The 19,911-nt window shown below is 34.8% G+C and overlaps 1 protein-coding gene and 1 long non-coding RNA gene across 2 annotated transcripts; both read right to left on the bottom strand.

The window, feature by feature from the left end:
- Positions 1–10,207: 10,207 nt before the first annotated feature.
- On the bottom strand, positions 10,208–11,137 carry LOC132066129 (uncharacterized). Its single transcript, XM_059459507.1, has one exon. It carries the CDS (start codon positions 11,135–11,137, stop codon positions 10,208–10,210), a length of 930 nt encoding a protein of 309 aa, XP_059315490.1.
- Positions 11,138–11,944: 807 nt separating this feature from the next.
- On the bottom strand, positions 11,945–18,593 carry LOC132067525 (uncharacterized). The gene is made up of 4 exons (XR_009417162.1): positions 18,508–18,593; positions 18,042–18,094; positions 13,793–13,879; positions 11,945–12,253 (listed from the first exon to the last, which is right to left on the bottom strand). It is a non-coding gene; the product is annotated as an uncharacterized LOC132067525 (long non-coding RNA).
- Positions 18,594–19,911: the final 1,318 nt, after the last annotated feature.

The raw sequence follows: 19,911 nt of genomic DNA, 5'->3' as shown, positions 1-19,911 counted from the left end.
GCAGAAGACAATGAAAATTATATTTGGTGATAAACAAGGGATGAAAGAGATCTATGGATGGATGGATAATGGTGTTTTCAAACCACAGGTTGTGATAGGGTGATAATTATTCCTTTATTTTGAATAAGACTTCTTAAGTTTGAGCTTTGAGAATAAAATCACTTTTTATAAGGAAATGCTTTATCCCTGACTTCTCAAATTAGTCGATTATCAAAACGAATAATAAACGCAAAGTGAGAAACAAACTTATGTTTTCAAGAGTCTTGGCGTTTACCTTTGGTAATTAGATTCCAATATGCTGTTCTTTAATTACTGTAGTTTTCTTGACGACTTGATTCCGCATGATGATTTTGCATTTTTAGTTCTGGACACGTACACATACAACTGGCATTTGGACCCTTCTCGGCTTCAAGTAATGAGGTCAATATAGACTTATCATTTTCTTATACTATTATTATCCAATATAGATTGTTCATTAATACGATTAATTTAAATTTGCATCGCATTCAGTTGATTTGAAAAAAAAAGCTTCCCATAAAAAAAATTTATTTTATTTTCAAAGCTCAAATTTAAAAATTTTAAGTACGACTTCTCATCGATTTCACCGCATTCTTAACAGTAGGTAAATATAAGCTTCTACAAGATCATGGCCACCACCTAATTTTGATCTCTCTTTTGAACAAGTAGCTTCTCCTTTCCCATCATCTTTTTATCATGACAACCAACTTTCCCAAAAATTCATGCCAGTTTCATCATTTCCCCTTCAAATTCTCCAGTGACGCCACTTTATTGTTGTTTTATTTTCCTCTTTTTCCCTTGGTTTATTTTGTGTTTTGTTTAGTTACAACAAATAAGACTAAGTAACTGTTATACCCTATTTTAACCTAAGTCAAAATAATTTACAACATCCGAGTAATTTCGGGGTTAATTAAAGTACAGGAGTCGCCACCTAATTATTTAAGGTGAATTAGGGCACCTAAGGTTAATTAAAGTAATTATCTAAAGTCGATTTGTTTTTTAAGTCTACGAAACCAAAAGACACCGAAAATGTGGGTTCAACTAACCTGAGAGGGAAGGTATTAGGCATCCTCTAAGTTCCATTAACAATGGTTAACCGACCGGACTTAGGTGAACTAATTAGGCTAAGAGTGCAAGTCGATATTTTATGAGATTTGAAAAAAATAACTTGTGAATGTTACTAAAGTTATAAATAGAGATATAGTAAGAAGAAAAAAGTAATAATTTCCCTAAAACTTTAGCTGTAAATAAAATAATGAATGTATGAGATTGTATAGCATTTGATAATCATTTAGCGAAAAAGGAATTACGTTGACTAATAATGAAAACAGTTGTTTGTGAGATTAATTTTGATAAACTTTTTAAAATTTTATAGGAAGAATATTAGCTCAATATTAATTGTATAAAGGTTGTTAACAAATGTGTTTAAAATGTTAGGGGAAAACTAAAGAGAATGGTTGTTTATGTGAATTAGTTCATTTTTTTAATTTCCCAAAATAAGCTAACATTAGCGTGGAATTTGTGACGTTTTAAAGTTCCTATGATGGTAAGAATGAGTCTTGGTTCGTTTAGCTCAAAAGATATAGTCATGCTATTTCGAAAATTAATTATTCTATTGAAAGTACGTATTGTAAATACTATAAATAGTTCAAATATAAATAAAAGAGATGAAACTTGTAGCATTAATTATTAGTCTTCTTAAACTACCTATTATTCTAAGACCAGTCATACTAATTCCTTATAATTCAACTAAGCTAAAAAAAACAAGCAACGCAAAAGGGTTAGTCAAATACTGCAAGTTAACTACACAAGAAATAAAATAGAGGCATAAAATAAATTAAATGGGCCGTGCGGATATGACTGTTATTGGGCTTCAGCCCAGCAGATTTTGTTTGCTGCTGCAGACAGGACGTCCATTGGGCTTTGGCCCGGAAATTTTATTTGTTGCGGACTGGGCTGGACAGAGAGGAATAATGCTCTCGTTGGGCCTTGGCCCAACACCGAATGCGGAAGACGAGTTCCCGGACTCATACGCGATGTTCGTGCATAAAAAAAAAACAAAAGAAAAGGAGAAGGATTAGTATACACTCAACGAACAAGATAAAACATATGAAACATGAACTTAAAACGGGTCAATGATGATGTATATAAAGCGTGTATTTGCATATATTCTTCATATATTCAAGATTCAGCCAGTGGATCATTCACAATTTTTATTGCCCATATTCTCTAATGAACTTTATGGGTAGGTTGCGCAATCATAGCAGGCACTATATGAAACCAAATCAGAGTTCCAGAAATACACAGATAAGAACTTATACCAAATTCTCCTATGCAGACTTAATCTGCTTTCAAACAGGGATGCAAGCTTAGAATATCACAACATCACAACTCAGAAAGAAAGGGATAACGTAAGCCAAATAAATAGGGGATGCAAGCATGTTCAGAGTCTAGAACAGGGATCACACAACAACATTAAGAGGTCTGTGTATGGTTCTAGACAATTCAAACATATCAAGAGGGTAATTAATTAAGAAGTGATCTCATAACATGCCATACAGGTACCTAGAACAAAATAGTCTTATTAACAAGTCATGCAATTCAAGTTGACACTCAACAGCCACGTAAAGACCTCTGAGCTCTCTGAGTAACTAAACAGATCACTATATGAACCTAATTAACCTCATCAAAGCCTTAAATTATTCAGCCCGAATCATTACAATTTCTAACAGTTTCGTAATGGTTAACATACAACAGCAAACAAGCGATAGTGGCAATAAGCTATCCCGATAGCGACTGCTAGACAGCGGCGAAATGAAATAACAAAGGGCAGACGTAGGCAGTCATGAACGACATCAAGTATAGCAGTAGGCAATATCCTTCCAAACGGAAACCCAACTTTAGTAGCAGTAAATTCCAACAGAATGCGATAAGAGATTCGTTGAAACATAGCAACTAAAGGCGCGGCCCACTATTGGCCAAACAGGGGTAAAGGGGAGGGCAGATATGAAAACGAGAAAAGACACAATGATTTAAAGCGACCTCTTCCTCTATCCAGCATAAACAGAACAGTAGATCTTTGACACAAATGTACATTCCGCAAACACAAACTTATGACTCCAATTAAGATAATAAAACAACATTCTTATTCAATTCGGTGGGCATACACAGTTCTGGACAGATATATTTTAACAGAGAGAATCCAACGGATCTTCCCTTTTTAAGTTAGGCATATGGTCGTTCACATAGGGACAATACTCAAGTTGCCCAAGCATATAAGCTACACATTCCTGGCGGTAACAGCAACTCATCGAACATACATTCTTCATTTCAACCATTCGACAATATAAGCCCGTTCCGATACCACGTATACTAACAAACAAGGCACTGTTTGATCACATAATCAAAAATACGTTTTCATCAATTTCTTCTCTATCGGCCTAATCGTTTTGTTGTCAAAGACACTGGATTGGTATCATGAACCGAATAGCGTCGATTCTACAAATCAAGCTACTAGATACAAATTCCGACTTTATCTAAACGTCATCAATAAACAAACATTCAAAATTCATGGTACTTAACCCGTAAAAAATCTGAAGAAAATCCAACAATCTCAACATATAATGGAATGCGAACCCATCGAAAACTCAGATTCGAAGTGAAGAGAATGCACTGACCTGTTTTGTGAACAGTGAAATGGGGTGTCGAGGATCACGAATTTAGGCTCGAACTCAACGAACTCGAACCCGATTAAAATGAGTAAAGTTTCAGCCCGAAAAGTTTTTAAAAAAATAACAATATGTCGACAGTTCTTTTATAGTGAGACTATGCCTATTTTTTTAGATATGGTGACTGAAGAATGTAAAGATTTCAGAGGAATTAAGGCGGCTAAAAAAAGAACCCCCCTTCGGCTGTGGATTTAGAGACGTATTTATAGGTAAAAGCTAGGGTTTCAGATTTCGAATTTTCGATCTTTTTGGCTCCAAACAAACTGAAGAGACCCGTTTGAAAGTTGAAATCGAGTCTGTAAAGTTGCTCCTTTTTCAGAAATTTCAGAAGTTCTTTGGCCATTTGTGTTGACCGAATCGTTGAAGATGAGAGGGAAAAAGATATTGCACAAAAGGGGGTGGCACGATTTCTGCCATGGTTGAAAGTGATCTGTGTTTTTGCTAAAGTGGGGGGAAGATGACGAGATGAGAGAAAGAGACGAGGGAGAGGAGAGAGAGTCGAGAGAAGAGGGCTGCGGCTGAGATGAAAAAATGAAGGAAACCTAAAGACTAAGGAGAGAGGAAGTGGGCCGGTCGGGTCGGGTATTGGTGTGGGCTGAAAATTGAGTTGGGCTGAATTAGAACGTGTAGTGGGCTGGTGAAATTAATGGATATTGTGTTTGTATTTTGGGCTATTAATTTGGGTGAAAATATTGGTCCTTCCTCCTCTATTTTAATTATTTTTGAGCTTCTAACTTAATAACTAGTACAATATGATAAATTATGATTAATATGTAGAAAATAAAGGACTTGATAAAGGATAATTAATTTGACGAAAATAAAGTGACGACGAACCCTTTTGAAATTTGTGATAGAGTGATGCTAGTAATATGAAAATAATGATATTAATAAAATACTTAACTCGTCAATAAATTTAGAAGCCCGAAGAAATAAATTAGAATAAAGGAGGGACAAAATTGGGTGTCAACAGTAACCTTCACAAATATATTAAATTAGGTAATTTAGCCGCGGTTCGCGCGGTGATGGTTGAGCTCATTAAGCCTACTTTTTTTTTTTTTTAAATTTTCGAGTATATATTAAAAATAGTGAAAATTTGAGATATTTATAAGTCTAGCAATTGAAAATCTTAAAAAATCTTGTTTCTGTATTAATAAGAATAGGAGAGGTCTAGTAACAATCGAGCCATTTAGACTTTTCTTACTAATTGGTCAGAGCGATGGAAAATCCTTCTTGAGTGAAATTTAAAACTATCATTTGGGTAAAGAATTTTATGCCAGAACAACACCTTTTGCTAATAAATCCAACTTTACAATTCAAGTAATAGAAGAAATCATGTGACGTTCAGTTATATGCTTTGCAAATCATATGTAGTAGTTCTTGATGAAATAAATTACCATGCAGAATGAAAAATACAATACTGCTTTGGAGAAGAAAAAATAAAGAAATATATAATATGACCAGGCTAACTTCCTATATGTGGCACCATAAAGCATAATCCTCCAAAGGTATACCAAGTTACATTACAAAACTCAAGTACTCAACCTATTCGCATCATGTTGCCTTTTAAGACTCAAATACTCAACCTATTCGCATTTAATGTTCAGAATTTTGAGCATTCCGCCAAATTCACAAATTCGACCAGGCACATGATTCAAATCCTAGCAAAAGTTGATGTTAGCAGCTTAAGGACGAACAACGAATTCAGTTGAAATCATTCCAGTCCTAGTATCTTACTTGAAGTTTGATAGGTTTACTAACATACTATTACCATTTCAGCTAAATAGTGGCATCCATGTGAAAAAGAGAATTTTTTTACAGGCACAATAAAATTAAGGAACAGAATCACCCAAAAGAAGGGGACTGGGAATTAGGCAAACATGAAGAGCTTATCCTATTTTGGAAAGAACTACAACACCTTTGTAGTTCATTATGTTCAAACCTTGTTTGCTTTGTTAGATCAACATGCTTCCTTGTTTCTTGCTTCTACAGCTTCATTCTTTTTCAAGTGCAAAAATCTCTGCTACAACTCTTCTACTTCACCTTCATTTCCCTTTTGAATTCTAAGAATCTTGAAGCAAAGTAGTAGTGGAGATTTTACACCTACATAATTAGGCTTTTACTGTACTGTTTTCTGATGCAACTGTCAAGCATGTCCATTGTTAAAATGTAAGTCTTTTCCAGTTCCCAACTTATTTTTATAGCGTTCCTTAATGCTTGCTTATAGGTTGTGAGGTCTTCACTTCTATGGTTGAACTTCATTTAATTAGGCAACCATCACAGTATAAATTTCTGAAAAAATAAATTGGAGAAGATGATTTGAAAATATTTCTTGTATTGGATGATGTTTCAATGTTGTACAGTAACAGTATAAATAGGAAAAATAACCTATGCTAGCTATACACTTGGCAATGTTCTACTTGTCCTAATTCTAACAAACTTATTTGTTGTATTCACAAATTCACAAAAGAGAATCTGTACGTTTTGCTGTACAAAATCAGGTGCACGTTATTGTCTCATATGCTGCTTGTCTTGTTGTCAAGGTTTCTTTCATGGACTGGGCCAAATCTGCTTATATGGCCCATTATCCCTTTTTGTTCCATATGCTTCTATTGTGACATCCATTTTCAGATTGGGCCAAAGTAAAATAAGCCCCAATATTCTTGACCCAATGCTCCTTTAATTTCCTGACCCGATATCCATGTAATTTACATCTGCATTTCCTTCCTTGGGATCATCGTTATCAAGTTGAACAACATCTGAACTCGAATGTCCGTCAACACCCCCCCTCAAGTTGGAGGAGGCGGTAAGCAAACCCAACTTGCCAACAATAGTCCGATGAGAAGGGCCGGTGAGTGATTTAGTAAACAGATCTGCTAATTGAGAGCTAGAAGGAACAAAGGAAAGGGAAATCAAGCCGGCGAGGAATTGTTGGCGGACAAAATGGCAGTCCAAGTCCACGTGTTTCGTTCTTTCATGAAACACGGGGTTCTTGGCTATGTGAATTGCTGCTTGAGAGTCAGAACGTAAAGGAACTGGCAAGATCGGAGGGACGGAGAGATCATCAAAAAGACGAACCAGCCATGTAATCTCCGCCACCACTCTTCGCATAGAGCGATATTCAGCCTCGGCGGATGAGAGTGAAACCGAAACTTGCTTCTTAGATTTTCACGAGATGGGACAACCTCCAAAGCTTACAAAATACCCACTGATGGAGCGTCTACTTTCAGGGCAAGTGGCCCAATCGGCGTCACAAAACGCCAAGAGTTCAAATGAAGGCGAAGCATTTAGGAAAAGTCCTAAGCCAGGATCGGAGAGTACATAACGTAGAACATGAAGGGCAGCATCAAGATGGGGCTGTCGAGGCTCTTGCATATATTGGCTCAAGTGTTGCACGCAGAAGGAAAGATCAGGACGGGTATGTGTTAGAAAATTTAATTTTCCAATTAATCGTCTATAATATGTTGGATCTGAGATTAATCGACCCTCTGATGCTCGTAATTTGTGTGAAGGGTCCAAAGGAGAGGAAACTGGTCGTGAATTGAGACAATTGAACTCAGCAAGCATCTCCATGGCGAATTTCCGTTGACTCAAAATCAAACCTTGAGGTTTACGAATCACCTCCATGCCCAAAAAGTACTGTAAGTGCCCCAAGTCCTTAATTTTAAATTCCAAATCAAGAAAGCCCTTAATGGTGTGAATTTCTTCCAAATCATTTCCAGTCAATATGATGTCGTCGACATAAACGGCTAAGATTGTAACAGCAGTTCCATTCCTTTTGAAAAACAGACTATAATCGTTAAGAGAATAAGAATATCCTTTAAAACTGAGTGCCGAAGTCAAACGTGCATACCATTGTCTCGACGCTTGTCGAAGACCATAAAGTGACTTTCTTAATTTGCATACCAGATTAGGACCAGGAAGCTTCATTCCTTACGGAAATTTCATGAAAACATCTTCATCAATCTCACCATGTAGAAATGCGTTATCAACATCTAGTTGATACAAACCCCAATTCTTCTTTACTGCGACGGATAATAGGCATCTGATTGTTGTCATCTTGACAACTGGGCTAAAAGTCTCATGAAAATCTATCCCCTCTCTCTGAATATCACCCCGGATCACTAATCTAGCTTTTAGTCTCTCCACTGTCCCATCAGATCTTAGTTTAACCTTATAAACCCACTTGCATGGAAGTGCCTTGTGTCCAGGAGGCAATTCCACCACATCCCATGTCTGATTAAGGATAAGTGCATTGATTTCTTTTGTCATGGCTTCTTGCCATCCTGGGTGCATACAAGCTTGATGAAAACTAGTTGGTTCTTGAACACTAGAGAGGGAGTTTAGAAACTGTTGATTGTGTGAGGATAAAGAAGTGAAAGAATAGGATAAAGGTGTAACAGTGGATTGTAAACAAAAATTCGACACATCTGCCAAATGAACTGAATTGCATACATAATCCTCCAAATAAGATGGAGTCCTAGATGCTCTACTGGATTGTCTCAAAACTGTAGGGTTAATAGAAGGTACAGGTGCAACAGCTTGAGATGTGGAAGATGGAAAAAGAGTAGAAGGGGCAGTATGACTAGGAGTAGAACTAGGATCAAGCATAGGAGACGAATTAGGATTAGGATTATGGTTAAGAATAAGAGATGGTGAAGGGGATGAAGCAGTGGAGTTGATAGAATGAGGTGAGTGTGGTGAAGAAGGTTCATCAGAAGTTGGTTCCAGGTCAAAAGAGTATGGTGGAAAATAATCTGTAGGTTGAGCAATGTTATCAATGGGAAAAAGCTGTTGTTTGGAAATGATTTTGGAAAAAGGAAAAATGGATTCATGGAATGTTACATTTCTGGAAACAAATATTTTGTGGGTCTGAATGTTGTAAAGTTTATACCCTTTCTTTCCAAATGGGTATCCTATAAATACACAAGGATCAGCTCTAGGGGATAATTTTGTTCTTCCTTGTGATAAAGTAGATGCGAAAGCCAAACAACCAAAACATTTCAAAATAGAGTATTTAGGTTTAGTACCATATAATTTCTCATAGGGAGTTTTAAAATTCAATAACCTAGTAGGACATCTGTTGATGAGGAAAGTTGCTGTCATTAAACTTTCTCCCCAAAATCTGTGAGGCAAATGAGATTGAAAAAGTAATGCCCTACACACCTCCAATAAGTGCCTATGTTTTCTCTCCACTATACCATTTTGTTGTGGAGTTTCAACACAACAAGTTTCATGTACAATACCCTGTGACTTCAAAAAATCAGAAGACTCATTTCCAGATCCCAATTCCCAAGCATTATCTGACCTTATCCTCTTAACTTTCTTGTCAAACTGTCTCTCAACCATGAATATGAAGGATTTTAGTACTGAGAAGGCATTGCTTTTAGTAGACAGTAAAATAGTCCAAGTACCTCTACTATAATCATCGGCTATAGCCAAAAAATATTTAAAACCATCATAAGTAGGAACTTTATAGGGACCCCAGGTGTCTATGTGTATCAATTCAAAAGGTGTTTTGGTACTGATGTTGTTGTTAGGGAAAGGTAATTTGCATTGCTTAGCCATTGGACAAATAGAACAAGGAATATTAAACTTGGAACAAAAGGAAACTGGAATTTCATTAATGTTTTTCATGTTTGATAAAGGCATATGGCCTAATCTGATATGCCATAGCCTGCTAGTTACATCAGAAACTGAAACTGAAGACAAACTATATGGCCTAGTGCCATTTGATTGAAAAGCATAACTAAGCAAAGCAGTAGATGATTTAGTGGAGGACTTGACAGCTCCTTTTGGACTTGTCTGGAGCACATATAGACCCTTGTGACTTCTACCAAGGACCATGGGGCTCTTCATTGAAGGGCCCTGCATTAGACAATGAGAATGATCAAGCATTAGTAAGCATTTAAACTGCAAACACAGCTTGTGGACTGAGAGTAGATTATAGTGGAAACTTGGAACAAAAAGCACATCATGAATGACAAACTGAGTAAATAGTTTGACTGATCCCTTATGAGTGACCCTGACTTGGTGAGAGTTAGGAAGATTAACAAACATAGGCTTAGATAAAGGAAGAAAAGATATGAAGAATTCTCTGTTATAACTCATGTGTTCACTAGCTCCTGAATCAATTATCCAAGAGTTCTTATCTAAGTAATTATTCTGAAAGTTTGAGTTAAAAGAGAAAGGTAGTGGTGTTATACCAGCACAGTTGCCACTGTTTTCAGTTGCTGTCTCAGTACATGGTCCTTTTCCTTTCATTTTGCTCAACATTTGCACAATTTGTTGTAGTTGATCTGGACTCAATGGTTTTCCTGCTTCTTCTCCTTCAGGGTTGTAAAAGAATTGCCCTGGATTTCCCTCATTATGCATCACTGCATTACCCTGTGCATAGTTTTGACTGTTTCTTGGCTTGGTAAATTTGAAATTGCTTGGAAAACCATGGATCTTGTAGCACTGCTCTATGGTATGCCCAGTTTTCTTGCAAAAGACCTGCAAATCAGGTTAGTTTTCTTGTTGTTGTGAAAACCCTTGTGTGCCTTGGCTTCATTGTAGAAAGGTCTTTGTCCTCCTTGTCCTCCAGTCATGGTTTGAGAAGATTCTCCTTGATAAAATGACTTTTGACTGTTTTGACCAGTAACCAAAAAAGAAGAAGTCTCTCCTGGATATTTAGGTGTAGAATGCATCTCCCTTTGCTTTTCTTCTTGCATTAAAAGAGCATAAGCATTAGCAATGGTGGGAAGGGGAAAAATCATAAGGATATTACCTCTAGCACCACAATATCCATCATTAAGTCCCATAAGGAATTTCACAAGCCTCTCATCTTGCTTAGCCTTCATAGCTTTTCCTTTAGCCTCACATGTGCACACACAGGTGCAGAGAATGGCAGTATCCAAACTGTCAAGCTCATCCCAGAGCCTCTTCATTTTGGTATAATAAGTAGCTATATCATTGGATCCTTGAACAAGATCATTCAGCTCTTTTTGAAGCTGAAATAACTGAGCACCACTGCTTTGGCCAAATCTGGCCTCAAGGTCCTTCCAAATGTTCTCAGCAGTGGTGTAGTATATCACACTTTCAGAAATCTCCCTAGAAAGAGAGTTTAGGATCCAAGAGATTACCATATTATTTGCTCTTGACCATGCCTTGTGTAGATCTGATCCTACTGTTGGTTCTGCAGAGGTTCCATTTATGAAGCTGGCTTTGTTCTTGGCATTGAGAGCAATCAACATCCCACGTCTCCAACCAGCAAAACCTTTGCCATCAAAAGGTGAATTCACCAACAGAGTCCCTGGAGCATCAGATGAGCTTATGAAATAAGGATGTGAAGCATTCACAACCTCAGCAGTTTCAGCTCCAGGAGCAGCAACTTGTTTTGTTTGATCACCCATTACAAGATGAAGGACAGAAAATCAGAGTTTGAAAAGAAATGAGGATTTTGAGTCGAGTAGGTTCTCTTTTATAGAGCCTGCTCTGATACCATGAAAAAATAAATTGGAGAAGATGATTTGAAAATATTTCTTGTATTGGATGATGTTTCAATGCTGTACAAAGAATAAAGATAAATAGGAAAAATAACCCATGCTAGCTATACACTTGGCAATGTTCTACTTGTCCTAATTCTAACAAACTTATTTGTTGTATTCACAAATTCACAAAAGAGAATCTGTACGTTTTGCTGTACAAAATCAGGTGCACGTTATTGTCTCACATGCTGCTTGTCTTGTTGTCAAGGTTTCTTTCATGGACTGGGCCAAATCTGCTTATATGGCCCATTATCCCTTTTTGTTCCATATGCTTCTATTGTGACATCCATTTTCGATCGGGCCAAAGTAAAATAAGCCCCAATATTCTTGACCCAATGCTCTTTTAATTTCCTGACCCGATATCCATGTAATTTACATCTGCATTTCCTTCCTTGGGATCATCGTTATCAAGTTGAACAACATCTGAACTCGAATGTCCGTCAACAATTTCTACTTTTCATTGAGCAGGAGATCAAGTTCATTTATTAGGAGAACACAAATTATGTGTCCTCTTTGCTACGTTAAGCTATATTGGGAAACCACTAATTCTAGAAGTGTCCTGGTTTTACTGTTGCAGAGCTAGGAATAAATTCCTATTTTGCTTATGCAAATCAACACTTGAATTCACATGTAACAAAAAAAGGAAAAATCACATAAGTAAATGCCACCATCTTCTCAATCCTAAAAAGACTAAAGACAAGCACTTGAAATACTAACATTTCATACTACAGGAAAAAAGTTTGTCAGCAACCAATCAAAGATGAAATGTGACATTAAAGTACATATAAAATTATCTACTAAGATATTCAACTAATCTCACATGGTTAAAACAAACTTGTTTGAAGTAACTTAAAAGAAAGTGGTACACTGCTTTACCTGTAAATCTATAATATTGAGGCGGCAAAAAACTTTCGGAAGCAGCAAAATCATACTTTCTAGTTCTTAATGATCGATCATCATTACCGAAAATTCATTTGTAACCTGCATCAAGTCATTTTCAGAGACTACCCTATAGAAGTAGAGGAAAACTGGTTTCAGGAAAATCAAAGGTAGACTGGAGAATTGATTGGAAAATTATTGAACCTTTATCCCTGTCTCAAGTATTGTGCTTTAATTCAAGTCAACACTTAACATTTCACTTCCTATTTCAAGTGGTTAAAATGCTAGACTTCAGCAGTCAGTATCTACCAATACGAATATGAATAGAACAAATAGATTAATTAGAGTATAGGCTTGTGATGATGCACAGATTAATGAATCAAACATTATCATTCCAAGATTTTACTCACACTTGTCTTATCTTGATACCCAACATAGAGGAAATAAAATCTGTCACTTGTTCATGATATTTCCAAAAATCCATATTTCCCTAGATAATACATAGTTAAAACTGTGAAAATATAGAGAAACTAAGCCAGTTGGTATTGTACAAAAGATATACTGTAATACTGTCAGAAACAACGGTTTCATCAAACCTTGTGGAAACACTTGTTCCGTATACGTTAGAACCTTGTGACTTTTGCACTTGTGTAAAAAGGTGACCGTTTTTCTTATGATTTTTGGGTTATTATGATAATAACATTAAATAAATGGAAGAATAGGAGAAAACCCAAAAAATTATGAAAAAGATAAATAAAAATCTTAATTAAGAATCCTAAACCTCGTCTCTCCTCCCCCAATTCATTACTTTTTTAATAATCTCTGTTCACCCTAGTTTACTACAATTAGTTACTATTTAGATTTTTAGCGTGAAAGACGAAAGGGAAAGAGAATAATTTCTTAACTAGTGTTATTTCTTACTTTCAATAGCCAACAACAACATACCCAGTGAAATTCCACCTGTAGAGTAAATAAACCAAAATACACATGGACGACAATATATAAAAGTTTCATTTTTTTTTCACAAGCTGAAGAAAATCTAAAATAAAAAATAGTTTCTTCGAAGAAGATAGTAGTGCACTATTTTAGCCGACCATTGAAGTGTAGCCGAAAAAGAATCAAGACTTCTAAAATTGCTATTAATAGACTCTTGCTAAACTATCAAAACTATAATGACTCAAATCAAGCAACATATGGACAGTGGCGGAGCCACACTATGCCGAGGGTGTTCATCCGAACCCCCTCGGCGGAAAATAATACTGTTTTTACAAGGTTAAAATTATTTTTTATGTATATATAATAGATGTTGAACCCCCTTAGGTTTCTTCGTATATTTACTTTTTTATATTTTGAACCCCCTCGGAGGATATCCTGGTTCCGCCACTGCATATGGAGCAGATAATTATCAATTCAATCTTCCTGTAATCAAGTTACTCTGCCAAATCATAATTTCACTCTTAAGAAAAATATTGTGAAAGTGAAATCGAAAGTAAAAAGAAGACGAAGCGAAAAAAGTTTCACCAAATTCTCATACTTGAACTCATACTCTGCTAAAACCCGATATAAAAAGGGAAAAAAAGAAAAGATTTAATATAGAAAAACATGAAATAAAACACCAACCAAAAGATGAAGAACTTGTACCTTCAGATATTTCGCAAGGATGATAAACTTCCTCCCTAATATTGTTGAAGAAGCCAGTCAATGGAAGTTCGAACGTTCAACTTTCCCCTAGAAACACTTTAACAAAACCCCAACAATAATTGAAGGTACGGAGCAAAGTACTTATCGAGCAAACATATAAAAGAAAACAACAAATAAATATTTTGATGTCATCATCAATGCATAAAACATTAGACGAACAACTCATTAAGTGAACACATTCAAGATTAATCAAATCTCACCAAATGGACGACAAAATAATGAAAAGATACAAACTTCATGGCGACGTAACTGGAAAAAAAAAAGATACAAACTTTATTGCTACGTAATTGAAGCAGTGGAGATTCTTTATCGCCCTAAATTTTGGAATGCAAGTCTAAACTTTTAAGTAATTACGATCAAAATATAGACATAGTTCATGATTTAGAAAACTTATAGTACTTAACATTAACATTTAAGCCATTCACATAATTGTATCTTAGAATGCTACAAAATAAGAAGACAAAAAGGAGTTGGCTATATGTATATACTATCGACTTTTCAAATTTTACAGGAACAGGAAATTCTAATCCTTCTGTTATGGTTCACTTTTATGTGGGCGCATAAAAATTATTACAAGATTGTTGATGCTCTAATTGGATTTAGTATTTTTTTAGAGTCCCCACCTAATTTATTAAGGGAAATTAGGAAAAATCGGGTTTAGATTTTTTTTTTCAAGCGAGAGAAGAAGTCTTATTGGACTAAAGTTCGACTTAAGGGTTCTGGTGATCCCTTAAGGAAGGTTTTACGCACCCTAGTATTAAAGATTCGTAGAATACTGTTGACCTACGAGCTTCAATGTGTGATTTTGTAATTACTTGCTTAAATATTGTTTAAAATCCTACAAAGTGTCATTTCATTCATATCATTAATTCAAGAAAATTTTGGCAAAAAGTATTCTTTAAAAAAGGGTGTTTGGGTTTAAAAATCTGCGTAAGTATTCAACCCACTTTATTGCCGGACTAGGACACACCGGGGATTTTTCCCGAATAGAATTACTACTATTCTAGTCCTAATAAGATGAGTTTAGTTCCTACGGGTTTTTATTTTTTATATAAAAATATGAAGCATACTCCTATATATATATATATATATATATATATATATATATATATATATATATATATATATATATATATATATATATATATATATATATATATATGTAGAAATTATGGAGTATATCTCCTATTTTGATACATATGTATGAAGAAAAGGCAAATTTCATTAAGTCCCAATTTTATTTATTTGAAGCTCATATCAAGTCAACTCATAGTCTAGTCCAGAGTCCATCTCATCTCAAACTCTGCCCAAAGAATTGTCTCGTTTTTAGTCCAGATTCAACATTGGGCTTCCAGGCCCAAAATGCTCGTTCTTTTTCAATTCTCCAGTTCGGTGGGCTTTTGGTCCAATAATCTCAAAATCCTTTAAAGTTCAAAAGAGATCTATTTCCATTTTTAAACAGAACCAAGTTCTTAACTTCCCAAATCATCTAATCTTCGCATAGTGTTTAAAGTGTTTACTATCAAAAAAAGTTCTACCATCTAAACAATATTTGGGCTAACCCTTGAAATCCCATTTTTTTGTTCAATAAAACAGTTATTTTTAGCAAAGGGAATTCAGGCCCAAAACAGTCAAATACTTGTTATTGTACTACTGAATTCTACAAAGGGCCAGCAAGCCCGAACCATTTTACTTCTCAATCTTTATTTTTGAAATTGTTTTGCCCTTTATTTGAAACTCTGAACCAGTTTTACAATTAGCCAAAATCGGGTTAAGTTCCATTTTCATGTAAAGTTGATCACTATTTGACCTTTTGAAAACAGTTTGGCGACTTTCCTAAGATACTAAGTGCTTTTCCTAAGTTCTACATCCACGTGGATTTCAATATAGTACAGATTTGTTTACATATACAACACAAACATACATATAAATAAAAGGAGATAGAGGAACGAGAATTTTATTTGGTGGGACTACCAAAGCCCACCAATGACCATTTCACTCATGGTTGGGCCTTCAATATATTTGCTTCAATTATTTGCTTTCCACTGACTCGATATAAAAATGATGTTGGGCCTCTGGCCCAACAAGGCTTAATGCAAGAGACGGCCCAAGTGGCCCGAGGTTGAATCACATGGAGCACAAAAAGAAAAGAATTAGCTTGTGTCTAAGGCCTATGTGTTAAATCAAAGTACTTATAATCCATACTTCAATGATTTAATTATACTAACAAACAACTAATGAGAAAGTAGTGCAAAAAAAAAAAAAAAAGAGAAGATAAGTCTTAGGACTAATTTCAATAATGTAAGCATAGTCCTAGCCCAGGCAGTTTATTCAAAGTCTACAAACAAGCCCAAATCACAAATTAAAATATGACATGAAAGGCAAACTCGACCCAAACAAATTCTAATGAAAATTTGATCCAATAAGGCACAAGGACTAAACTCTTCAATAGAGCAATTTAACATGTAGAGCTTTTGACAGTTAAGGCATTTCTCATAGGTGATATACCTATGATATACCTGATATACCAAACTTCTACATATGCAAAGTTTGAATATACGAGGTATACATGGGTATATTCCAGTATATCATGATGAAGAAAACCAACTTATTTTAAGGCAATGGAACAACACAGGAACACACAAGATTTCAGGATATTTTTGAAGTTATTTGAATGCTTATTCACAAGGAAAAATGCACAAAGGAAACAGGCCCCAATACCATATAAACTAGAAGCTCACAGGATTAAAAAACATACCACAAGGAAAAATGCACAAAGGAAACAGACCTCAATACCATATAAACTAGAAGCTCACAGGATTAAAAAACATACACCCGTAAAAGATGAAGTGCTACAAAATCAGTTTGAACCTTAAAAGAACAACTCAACACCTCTTTTAATTGCTTTAAACTTTTGGGAGGGTCCCATAGAATGTGGATTTTCATGAGGGAACCCCAGCAACTCAGAATATAGACATGGGGATTGAGTTAGCTAGAAACTCCAAGTCCTCTATACTTCTTCTAAGTCCTAGGTAAGTCACACTCATAGTTGTCCATGTTTCAAGTGCCATCCTCCTTAGTTACACCTTTCAACACTTAAAGAAGTCACACATGGCACCACAATAGCACATAGCACCACAATACAGATTCAGACCTCTGATTCACAAAAAACCAACACATAGAGACCAAATAAAGCAAACTAAGTTATTCCCAACAAACTGGATCCTTATTAGCATATTTAACCCTTTTCCAACTTCATGTCATTATAAATCTCAGATCCTAAACTCTTAGTTCATAACAGATTTCAAATATTGCATAGTTAGGGTAGTTATCAACAAATGATTTTCAAACAAAAGTATTCAGTTCAAAGAAAGGGACACATATATTAAATCTCCTTTTACTTAAGCACACAGGACATCATTTCCATTTTTTAGGCAGTTTTAGTTTCAAAAGTGTATTATAGGGCAGTCTGAGTATTTTACTGTGACTTAGTATACCAAACAACGTCAAACAATACCAAACCAAGACTTAGTAGAGGAAACTAGAATCTTTACAGTTTACTTGAGTAGAAACATGTGCAACTTTGAAGCAATAGGGGGTACAGTTTTATTCTAAGACATAAGTATTAAAAGAACACACAGATTTAGCCATAGGTGATTCTCCAACTTACAAAGAAATGCTATGTATTCAACATTAACAGATAGCAAAGTCATATAACTCAACAGACCTAGGCAAATTCAGAAAGACAAGAACAGAACTAACAGTCTAATACTACTAAGCTTCAGGGCACAACCAAGTATTCAAATAATTATCAATTCATAATCTCTCAAATGGACAGGTGAAGGATGATACTACATGCTACCAGAGAGTTAATCAAGTTCAAGTAGGACTAGTGTTATACCACATCAAATAAAGCATAACCAGCAGGATTTAACAATCTTCTACATCTCTAATGCTATCTAAAAAAGACTGAAATAAGCTAATAACCCCTTTTTTAGAACTAAATAACTCAACTTGACTTAACTAAGCTAACTAAATGATATAGAAGCATATAATTAACAAAGAGATAAGCCTAAACTAAACCATATTAAACATGAATCACACATAAACAACAAGTTAACACATAACAAATGAGAACATATAACTAACACATAACAACCAAAAAAAATAAAAAAGGAGGCAAATTTACCTTTTTGTTGCGCAGCCTTGGTCGAGTGTTGAACTTGGAGAATTCCTATGCTCCTTCAACTCGAGCAATAATTAAAACTTTAAAAATTTAACTTAAAACGAAAAAATTAAAGGTTTTAAGCAAAATGCTAGACACCCTAGGTATTTTCAGTTGCAAACTCTGTGTTACAATACAAGTTGGGGTCCTTTAACTAGAAACCCCCAAAACCCCAAACCTTAATTTGATTTTGATGTGGGACAATTCCCAATTTCTGAGAATCGTCTCTTCACATGACAATCAATGACTGAGATCGATCACAACAAAGCAAAGAAGGGTCAGATATAACCCAAAAATATCAATCCGACTTGGTTCATCTTCAACCAATGGCAATCGAGGATTTCGAACACAACGCAACAAAAATCATTGAGGAATTACAATGTTTTGACCGTTGATGCACAAAAAATAAAGAACAAATAGAGAAATATACCGTGTTTGGGTTGTGTTTGGTGAGAGACGGGGGAAACAATTAATGCTTTGCCTCATACGGTCACACATGCCTGGAAAATCATGGTTTGCCTGAAAATTTGCCACAAATGGCGATGGTGACAAGTTAATTATGCCTTAATCATGACTAAATCGCGATTAATTAACCAATTAGCAAAAATAAAGGTGCGGCTAATTATGCAACAAGTCCAAATTTGCAATCATGGCCTTAATTGATTAGGTTGTTTCAATTTATGGCCACATTTGGAACAATGACTTCAATTGACCTAAGCCATAAAAATTGGTTATGTTAATTAAAGACGGAATTAAACTAATTACATAATTAAAGGTTAATTTTACAATAATGGCCTTAATTGACTTAAACCAATGAATTTGGATATTTCAATTAAGGCCAGAATTAGGCTAACAAATGATTATTTCGGTTGTAGCCACTATTAGCCATATAGCAAACAATTTATGAAATTTGAACCACAATTAAAACACTTAATTAAATATGATTAATTTCAATAAATTGCGACATGTAAAATTTAGAATTGAGGGGTGAAAATGATCAATTTATTAATCAATCAGATTCCTTGAATTTAAACGGAATAAAATACTTGCTAATTTGGACAATTAATTAAACAAGGTAATTGTTATAAATTTATCAAATATCATAATTGTTGCAACGATATGTAAATTAATTCCCAAATGATTTATAATATTATAGAAATTATTTTACCAAATAAAAATGGTAAAATATTATCTAAATAATTTTGTTAAATCATTTTGACTTCTAAAAATGCATATTTCACTCCATTTAATATCCAAAGACTCTGGGTAATTAAATAAATTATGAGAGGTCAAAAATTAGGTGTCAACACCCTCAATATGACATATAGTTCATCTTTGGGCAAAATAATGAATAATTCTCATGCCAAACAGGTCCTAAGAATTGCCATCCTACATTACACATTAATAGAATAGATTTGAATGCCAAGTTGATCGCAAAATATAGAGAAATTCAAGAAGATTAAGTTTGTTCATTATTTTTGCTGTTAGACTGATTCTATCTCTTTTGCCAATTTCCGTAAAACAAAAACAAAAAACAAAAAAATCCATCGCAAAGCATAGACATGACAAATTGAGATGATAATTGTATATAACATGTTAAAAGAACATGTTACTAAATAGAAGGAGAGTTACAAAAAAAAAAAAAAATTAAAAGAATATGGAATGACACTCACAGTATATAATTTTACAAAGTATAAGCAAAGTTTATTAGTACAACTAATGCAAGGCCTATACTCTTTTTAATTCATGGATTTTTTTCGTGACAATTCTTTCGAATTCAACTAAACTAATGAGGAAGCAAAAAACAGAGACATTATTTTCAATAAACTTGAAA

The sequence above is a fragment of the Lycium ferocissimum genome, chromosome 8 (assembly GCF_029784015.1).
Source record: "Lycium ferocissimum isolate CSIRO_LF1 chromosome 8, AGI_CSIRO_Lferr_CH_V1, whole genome shotgun sequence".
In the NCBI taxonomy this organism is placed as follows: domain Eukaryota; kingdom Viridiplantae; phylum Streptophyta; class Magnoliopsida; order Solanales; family Solanaceae; genus Lycium; species Lycium ferocissimum.
The sequence above is the reverse complement of the archived record's forward strand: the minus strand, read 5'-3'. Positions and strand labels throughout refer to the sequence as shown.